General features: G+C 43.5%; 1 protein-coding gene across 2 annotated transcripts; it reads left to right on the top strand.

Moving 5' to 3' along the window:
* Positions 1-671: 671 nt before the first annotated feature.
* PCDH18 (protocadherin 18) lies at positions 672-9,322 on the top strand. Of its 2 annotated transcripts, none has more exons than XM_008944308.1 (4): positions 672-3,176; positions 4,017-4,102; positions 4,238-4,401; positions 8,318-9,322. In XM_008944308.1, the coding sequence occupies exons 1-4, from the start codon at positions 672-674 to the stop codon at positions 8,986-8,988; spliced, it is 3,426 nt and encodes a 1,141-aa protein (XP_008942556.1). In that variant the 3' UTR covers positions 8,989-9,322. The 2 variants fall into 2 exon arrangements, with proteins under 2 accessions (XP_008942556.1, XP_008942555.1); XM_008944307.1 differs by having other exon boundaries at positions 4,014-4,102.
* The last annotated feature ends 317 nt before the right edge of the window (positions 9,323-9,639 follow it).

Raw genomic sequence — 9,639 nt, 5'->3', positions numbered from 1 at the left:
TGGCTGGCCGGGCTTCAGCACATGCCGGGCAACAGAAAAAAAGCTTTGTCTGGGGACTCGGGAGTGAAGTTGCGGGAGGATTTTTAGGCTGGAGTCGGCGAGCGAGGGCGTTTAGTCCGGCGGCGAGCGGGGAGAGGGAAGGGGAGAGCTGCGGGAGGAGCCTCGGCTGCGGATCCCGCCGGTCCCTGGATGCTCCCGGCCGGGGAGGAGGAGGAGGAGGACGGTGCCCGGGCGCGCTTCATCCTGGAAGAGGAGCGGGGAGTCAAATGAGCCAGCTCGGATTGCCTACAGATTGTATCTGGATGTCCTGGCACGGTGTGTATATAACAAACAAAGTTTTCTGCTCTGTAAGCTATTAATACCTGGCTGACTAGAAAAGGGGTCCCTGGATGCTCCCGGCCGGGGAGGAGGAGGAGGAGGACGGTGCCCGGGCGCGCTTCATCCTGGAAGAGGAGCGGGGAGTCAAATGAGCCAGCTCGGATTGCCTACAGATTGTATCTGGATGTCCTGGCACGGTGTGTATATAACAAACAAAGTTTTCTGCTCTGTAAGCTATTAATACCTGGCTGACTAGAAAAGGCGTTTTCAAGTTTGAAAGGACCAGATGTGCGTTGGGTTTAAGGTACCCGGAGGAAGTTGAAATAATTGCTTTTTTTAACTGGCTTGGAGAAATGAATTGCAAAAACTTACAAACGCAGCGAATCGGCAGTAAAATGCACTTTATATTCATTTTTGCACTGGCGATAGTATCTTTCAATAAGGCTGTGCTGGGCAGGAATTTGAAATACAGGATTTATGAGGAGCAGAGAGTTGGATCAGTCATTGCAAGACTATCGGAGGATGTAGCTGATGTTTTATTAAAAATGCCTAACCCTGCCTCGGTTCGTTTTCGAGCCATGCAGAGGGGGAATTCTCCCCTGCTCGTAGTCCGTGAGGATAATGGAGAAATCAGCATAGGAGCTAAAATTGACCGGGAACAACTCTGCCAGAAAAACTTAAACTGCTCCATAGAGTTTGATGTGATCACCCTGCCCACTGATCATCTGCAGCTTTTCCATGTTGAAGTGGAAGTGCTGGACATTAATGACAACTCTCCCCAGTTTTCCAGAGCTCTTATCCCTATCGAAATATCAGAGAGTGCAGCTGTAGGAACACGGATCCCTTTGGACAGTGCTTTTGATCCAGATGTGGGGGACAACTCCCTCCACACTTACTCTCTTTCTGCCAATGATTTTTTTAGCATTGAGGTGAGAACCAGGACTGATGGTGCTAAGTATGCAGAGCTGATCGTGGTTAGAGAGCTGGACCGGGAGTTGAAGTCAAGTTATGAACTCCAACTCACTGCTTCAGATAAAGGGGTGCCTCAGAAATCTGGATCATCCCTCTTGAAAATAAGCATTTCTGATTCCAATGACAACAGCCCTGTTTTTGAGCAACAGTCCTATATAATCCAACTCCTAGAGAATTCACCGATTGGGACTTTGCTCATAGACCTCAATGCTACTGACCCAGATGAGGGCGCTAATGGCAAGGTCGTCTACTCTTTCAGTAGCCATGTGTCTGCCAAAATTCTAGAGACTTTTAAGATAGATCCTGAAAAAGGACATCTGACCCTCCTGAAGCAAGTGGACTATGAGGTAACCAAATCCTATGAAATTGATGCTCAGGCTCAAGATCTGGGGCCGAATTCTATTCCAGCTCACTGCAAAATTATAATTAAAATTGTGGATGTGAATGACAACAGGCCTGAAATTAATTTAAACCTGATGTCCCCAGAGAAAGAAGAGGTAGCGTACATTTCTGAAGGATCACCCCTGGACACTTTTGTTGCCCTGGTCAGGGTGCAAGACAAGGACTCTGGCATGAATGGGGAGGTAGTTTGCAAGCTCCATGGACATGGCCACTTTAAACTTCAAAAGACTTATGAAAATAACTATTTAATCTTGACTAATGCCACTCTAGATAGGGAAAAGAGATCTGAATACAGCTTGACTGTAATAGCGGAGGACAAGGGAACGCCGAGCCTCTCCACAGTGAAACACTTTACTGTCCAAATCAGTGATGAGAATGACAACCCACCCCGCTTCCAGACAAACAGATACGAAGTTGTTATCTTGGAAAATAACTCTCCGGGAGCCTACATCACATCAGTCACAGCCACAGACCCAGATCTAGGCGACAACGGGCAGGTGACCTACACCATTTTGGAGAGCTATATTTTGGGAAGTTCTATAACCACGTATGTGACCATTGATCCATCCAATGGGGCCATCTATGCCCTGAGAACCTTTGATCACGAAGAAGTAAATCAAATTGCCTTTGTGGTTCAAGCTAGGGATGGGGGGAGTCAACAGCTTGTTAGCAACACCACAGTTGTACTCACCATCATTGATGAAAATGACAACGCTCCTGTCATTGTGGGGCCAGCTCTACGCAACAGCACAGCAGAAATCTCAATCCCTAAAGATGCTGGAACTGGCTTCCTCGTCACCAGGATAAGGGCTACAGATAGAGACTCTGGTATGAACTCTGAACTCAGCTGCTCCATAGCAGCCGACAAGGAAAACAGCATCTTTGTGATGGATCCCAAAACCTGTGACATCTCTATCAATGGGAGTGTTGAATCAGTTCCAGCAAAACAATGGGAGTTTTTTGTGATAGTCCAGGATAAAGGCAGCCCTCAACTTAGTACTAAAGCACTTCTGAAATGTACCGTTTTTGAGTACGTTTATTCATTTTCAAGCACAGAGGCAACTTTGGTAAGCCAGCCCTCCCTGGATGTCTCCATGATAACCATTATATCCCTAGGGTCGATCTGTGCCGTGTTGTTGGTCATTATGGTTATCTTTGCTACGAGATGTAACCGAGAGAAAAAGGACACCAGGTCCTACAACTGTCGCGTGGCGGAATCGACCTACCAGCACCACCCAAAGCGACCCTCCAGACAGATCCACAAAGGGGACATCACCTTAGTGCCAACGGTTAATGGCACTTTACCCATCAGGTCTCACCACAGAGCTTCTCCATCGTCATCTCCGACCCTGGAAAGGGGACAAATGAGCAGCAGGCAGAGCCACCACAGCCACCAATCGCTGAACAGCCTGGTGACAATCTCCTCTAACCACGTGCCTGAAAATTTCTCACTGGAGCTCACCCATGCTACTCCAGCCGTGGAGGTAAGGTCCACACCTCGTTTTGCACATCCATCCACTCATGCATTCACTTGGAGGCACTCTGCATGCAGCCTGTGAGAGCAACAGGCACTTAGGTCTGTGCCTAATGAGAATGTCATGAATTTCTCTTTAGGTGTCACAGCTTTGTAATTTTACTCCAAAATCAACTGAATCCGTTACCATTGGGAACAGGATTAATTCTATTATTGATAGCATTATTTTTTCCTTCTTCCCTGTAAGATTGAAACAATGGGGTATAACACAGAGAGTATTCTGCTCTGGTTTACTGCTCTTTTTCTCTTCGTCCTTGCCTTCCCTTTCCCTCTGTATAGCTCTGTTTATTAGTGGAGAACTAACAAGTTAAACACTGACACAGTTGAAGTACAGCTGGTGTAATATATGATTATAATATCTCCAACTTTGAGACTACCCATCTCAGTTTTTACTGTAGAGCTATGACATTTGATTTTGAATTGAGCTCCTGGAATGGTAAAGGGTTTATTTTCCTCTATTAAAACAAAACAAAACTCTACCTCTGTTTAATTAGTTGTTTTACTTGTTAATGAATTCATTATTATGAGTTCAGAGGCTAATGAACAGCAGTGCATTTCCTCCTTGCACAAAGTCTTCAGATGTTTCCTGTGGCAGACACTATACTACAAAATAGTCTGTTGTACTGCATTATGTATGTGCAGGAATTTGATTTAATTAAACTTTAAAGGCAAAAAAAAATAAATTCAAACCACCCCACAAACAAACCTGAGAAGCGAATTAGTGGTTTTACAACTAAGAATTTGAGCTTTCATTTCAAGGAATCAGTTTTTTCCCCTTTTTTTTCAGCAGGTTTCTCAGCTTCTCTCGATGCTTCACCAGGGGCAGTATCAACCGAGGCCAAGTTTTCGAGGAAATAAGTATTCCAGGAGCTACAGGTAAGGATCTTGACTGTGCTGCTACATGTAGATGTACACATATCAGAAAATACAGACGTGTATTTTTAATTAAAAAATGCAATATTGTGCACATGAGATAATTCAATTCTGCCCCCACCACAACTCTCTTCACAGGTACGCCCTACAAGACATGGATAAATTCAGCTTAAAAGACAGTGGCCGTGGTGATAGTGAAGCTGGAGACAGTGATTATGATTTGGGGAGAGAGTCTCCAATCGACAGGCTTCTTGGGGAAGGATTCAGTGACCTTTTCCTTACAGATGGGAGAATTCCTGCAGGTAAGAGTGCAATGGAAGCTGAACAGTTTATTTACAGTGCTGCCTGGCTGTCACTTTGATGAAGCTACTACTGTGAAGGCAGAATTCTTTAGCTTTCAAGTCCTGTCTTTGCTTCCTTTCTGCTCTGCTCTGTGATAAACATTGAGCTGAAACTTTCTCATATGTAGGAAAATGAAACCTCAGACACAACTGAAAATCTGCCCAATTTTTTTTTTCTTTTCCCTCTTATTCACATCATCATGAGCTGGGTCCAAATTCCCCCCCCAAAAACCATGATCTACTCCATGTCCTTAGACTTTTAATGACTGGGTGGATGTTTTTTTGCAAAACCAGGCCAGTTGTGGTTTGTTAAAAATACATCAAACTGTAATTTGCAAGTTACATTTTCCACAGAGGGTTTGATCCATATGATACAAACTTCTACTGTTCAGAAATGGATTGTGAAAGTGGTCTAGAAATATGGATGGAGAAAAAAGAAAAGTGTAATTTTTTTTTCCACTGAAAAATGAACTTGAATGGCAAGAGAATGATCTGAATATGTCCCAGATTTTAAATTGTGCAACCCTAATTTCTAGAAGAAAGAGCTTAAGAGGTGCTGTTCAGGGGCAGAGGGCAGGAAAAAAAAATGCTAGAAAAGGCCAAGTGAAAGTAAGATAAATGCAGATGTGCATATTCATGTCTATGAAGTACCACTTTTAAATTTATTCTCGATTATAAGTTGAATAAAAGAGGTTATAGGAAATCCCACTAAGAACAGCTATGAGAATTTTGTAATTACTTTAATGATTATGCAGCCACTGGTTGTACCCTGGATCTTATAGTTATTTCAGATCATATTTAGTCTGTGTAAGATACAGGGCTGGGTAATTTCCGTTCAGTTCACTGAACCAAGAGTGTACACTTAAAAAGTTTTATACAGAGGACAGATTGCTTTGTGGGGTGGTGCAGAACATTTTCTCTCCTCAAGTCACCCAAAGGTATTGCCCAGGGCTGGAGGAAAGGAGCTCCAGCACTGCAGCACTTCTCTCTGCTGCCATGGAAAACACCATTGAGGGGAATGTACCCGACCTTGGTGCATTTTTCCCTGAGAAATATGCTGTTGTGCTAGGCAAGAGTAAACCCCAAAAGTTTAATTTGTTCTTTTTATACTTTCTAACTTTAAAATTTTCTTGGTATCTTTTACTCCAGACTAGGTCTTGCATCACCTACCCAGGCATTCACCTACTTCCTCTACTTAGTCTTATGTACCCAATGCTTCAAAACCAAAGACCTTGAAAAGTTACTATTTTTTCAGAAACCTTAACCAAAATCTGGAGCCTTAATATATTCTTTATCCTCATTTCCCCCAGCTCCTGCTACATTTTACTCTGCCAGCTAGCACGAGGCACGTCTCAGTTTCCCTTGTGGTTGGCAAGGAGGCAGGGAGGGATCTGTTGGAGCTCTCAGTTGCTGGGGAAGTTCAAGTGCAGTGGTGTTTGCACTGGCATCCAGCCCTGCTGCTGCCAGGGAAGAGCTCTCCCCTCCCCAGTGGGCAGCGGGGGGCTGAAGCAGGCAGGAGCAGTTACCCCCTTAGCTAGCTGAAATGCCCAGGACTCATTTTCACCTCTTGCAATTCGGTTCCTAAAGGGTGGGATTTCCCAAAGTACATGACTAATTGCATTCAAAGCAAGGAAAACTCCTTCTGAGAGCAGATGGAACTGAATGCGTGGCCTGAATCCATCAGATGAGTATGCTGAACCTGTTCAGATGAGACCTGAATTCATCTGCAAACCAAACAAAAAAAAAAAGGGAAAAGAAAACTTCCTGGAGGCTTCCTGTTCTCCATTTTGAAAGGGTTCTGCATTGTCAGTCTGGACACAGGCAAAGTGCTGTGAGAAAGTCCTTTCTGTTTGTCCCTTTAAGGTGGAACTAGAAAGGACTTGAGCCAGTCTCTCGAAACTTCAGAAATTACAAGATCAGAAAGTTCATTAACAGTCCTTGAAAGGCTTTTTTCTCTCCCTTTTCAAGTCTTCACCAATAAGCTTTAAGTTCTGGGAAAAAAACCAAACCAAGCCAAACCAAAACCCCAAACAAACAAAAAACCAAACCAAACCCAAACTGTTCTATGTCTTTTTTAATTTTTTTTTTTTTTAAGTTACTGCTGACTTAAGGACAGACTGTGACACCATTCAGTTTCCTCAGAACATCTTTTGATCTTATGTTTAGGAATGTCAGAATTTATTTTATACCAAAACCAATCCTGTAATATCAGTAACAAAACTTACAATAATTTACACGAGTCGTCTTAATTAGAAGAGTAACCCTCACTTTCTAGGGTGAATTATGAGCTAGTCCAAGCACTATGGGTCACTTAAATCTTTTCTCCTTTCTAACTCATAGGCATTTGATGTAAACAGCACGTGTGCTTTTATAGAACAAAGCTCTTGAAGGCATTTCAGTCACTCATAGCAGAACTTCAGCCACTGATATTTTCCAGGTTGTTTTGTTGGTTTGAAGCTTGCTGGATCACCAGAGCATTTGCAATAGCTTGTGCAATATCCAGCCTGCAGTCTGAAGCTGTGTTCTTCCAGAAAATCATACTCTCCCATGTAAGAGTGAAGCTTATACTCAGAGGAATGGAAAGGGCATTAGGGAAGCAAAGAATATGATGAACTGTGTAAAGCACATAGATAAATAATGCTGACAATTATGAGAGTAGGACTTTATCAATCACTGGTGCATTCTAAGGTCATCTACTCTGTTCAGTTCTGCTTACACCATTGCAAAAAGACTTTTTGATAAACTGAGTGGATCCAGAGCCAGAATAGGAAACGTGATGAGAAAGCGAGGAAAACTTGCAGGGCATGACTGCAAACATTTCTCATGTGTTCAGTATATAAAGAGAAGGAAAAAGGAAACTCTATAAAGAGAAGGTAAAGGAAACTCTATAAAGAGAAGGTAAAGGAAACTCTATTCAGCAAGGGCTCATCTAACCATTGATTAATAGGGGATTAGGGCAAACGTTTCTTGTGGTCAAAATATGCATAATGCAGAATCTGGCATTTCTGGGAACATTCTTTTGAAGTGTGTGACTCAAATTCTGGTTAGTGGCCCCTGCAGCTCCTAGGTCTTTTTCCAGCAGGTCTGCCAGGCACCCACCCAGGCAGCACCCCACCTGAGCCAAGGCTTTGTGTCCTACAGAATTGGTTCCATTTGGAGAAGAAAATTTGACCTCTCTCCCAGCACATCTCCCCTTGCAGTCAGATAGGGCTGTGCATGTCTCTGCTTCCAGAAGCAAGTGCACCTCAGAGTAACTCCAGTGTAAACCCAGAAGTCACCTGGGGTGTGAATTACGCCCTGGATTAAAATTTAACCAAATCAATTAAAAAGGTATTATGTCAGTGGGTCACCTCGTTGAACATACACCTCATTGCCAGATCAAAAGGAGGCGTGGTGATGAAGAGGGGGACTCCTCTGCACGCTAATGCTCTTTCTTCTTTCCCCTGTCCATTTATTCCCACTTTATTACTTTGATACATTTCTCTAATTGCATGTGGAAGACTTCACTAAAACTGAAGTAAATGCTTGGAGGTAGAAACACCATTTGATTTTATATTTTTTTAATGAAACAGCACTGTACAAAGGGAACGAATGGCTTTAAGTGCTTGTTTTCCATTTGGGATTTACAAGTTTATCTTCAGCCCTAGTTAAGAGATCACTGTCTTACACGTTCTGCATTTATCATTCTCATTTTTTAAGTCTATTTGGAAATAGAAGTGCGTTTAGCTCCAGACCTTTTGTATTGTCATCTTCCTGCACACAGGAAGAGAATCCAGACACCAGGTCTGAATATCTGTGGAGGAGTTCAGTCCGTGTGGATGTGGTATCTGCAACAGGAGGGGGATGGTCACTCTCCTTTTTTCTTTGTCCCTTGCAGCGATGCGACTGTGCACAGAGGAGTGCAGGGTCCTGGGACACTCCGACCAGTGCTGGATGCCACCGTTGCCCTCTCCCTCCTCCGACTACAGAAGTAACATGTTCATCCCTGGGGAGGAGTTCCAATCGCCCCAGCAGCTGCAGCAGCAGCAACAGCAGCAGGGCCTGGAGGAAGACCCACAACCTACCGATGCCAACGAGAAGAAGAAGAGCTTTTCAACGTTTGGTAAGGACTGCCAGGGCGAGGAGGAGCCGGGGGACGCCTGTACCTCCTCCCTGCTTTCCGAAATGAGCAGCGTCTTCCAGCGCCTGCTGCCGCCCTCGCTGGAGGCCTACGCGGAGTGCGGGGAGCTGGATCGCTCCAACTCGCTGGAGCGCAGGAAGGGACATTTCCCTGCCAAGACTGGGAATTATCCCCAGGGGGTGGCAGCCTGGGCAGCCAGCACTCATTTCCAAAATCCTGCCACCAACGGGCCCGCGCTGGGGACTCACTCGAGCGCGCAGCCTTCCTCCAAGTGGCTGCCAGCCATGGAGGAGATCCCGGAGAATTACGAGGAGGATGATTTTGACAACGTGCTCAACCACCTCAGCGATGGGAAACACGAACTCATGGATGCCAGCGAGCTGGTGGCAGAAATTAACAAGCTGCTGCAAGATGTCCGGCAGAACTAATCGTTTCAAAAGCCTATTTTTCCATTTTTATGGGAAACTGGAAAGGGGAAAAAAAAAACCACAGAACTAAAGAACAAAAAACAGACTGAGAACTGGCGTTGCCAACTAGTTGCATTTATCATAAATGTGTCTGTGTATGTTGAATATTAAAATACTGTATTTTCATATGTACACAATGCAAGTGTGATTATCTTTATCTGTATTTTAAAAATACATTTGTACCTTATATTTATGTGTAATTTAACAAATAAATTTTATTTTTGTACACCCACAGCAAGCATGTTTTCCTAAATGTATATAGATGGTACCACCCTTGTCAAACTTCCAGCATTCTTGCCACACAGGCATGTTAATTAAAAAAAAAAAAAAAGAAAAAAAAGGAGGGCTATTGCTTTCCCTTATTATTTCTTTTAAATCTCAAATGTTACAAATACAAATTCAAACCACTGAAAAGTTATGCAAACATTACTTTCCATAAATGATCCAACACCTTGTTGCAATGTTTCATTCTTACAATAAAGAGTTGTCAACTCCCATGAAACCTAAAATGTCCTTTTTATTTTGATGTTTTTAGTCTATGGAGTAATTTTCCCATTTAATTAATGAATTATTGTAGATTAGGGTCTTCCTCTCTTTTACAAGTGTTTTCCC

The sequence above is a fragment of the Merops nubicus genome, unplaced genomic scaffold (assembly GCF_000691845.1).
Source record: "Merops nubicus isolate BGI_N331 unplaced genomic scaffold, ASM69184v1 scaffold11977, whole genome shotgun sequence".
Lineage (NCBI taxonomy): Eukaryota > Metazoa > Chordata > Aves > Coraciiformes > Meropidae > Merops > Merops nubicus.
The sequence above is the reverse complement of the archived record's forward strand: the minus strand, read 5'-3'. Positions and strand labels throughout refer to the sequence as shown.

Coding starts and splice junctions, on each gene's coding strand:
- PCDH18 (XM_008944307.1), top strand. CDS start 672: ATGAATTGCAAAAACTTACAAACGCAGCGAATCGGCAGTAAAATGCAC. Junction 3,177..4,013: donor ATGCTACTCCAGCCGTGGAG/GTAAGGTCCACA, acceptor CTTTTTTTTCAG/CAGGTTTCTCAGCTTCTCTC. Junction 4,103..4,237: donor AAGTATTCCAGGAGCTACAG/GTAAGGATCTTG, acceptor CTCTCTTCACAG/GTACGCCCTACAAGACATGG.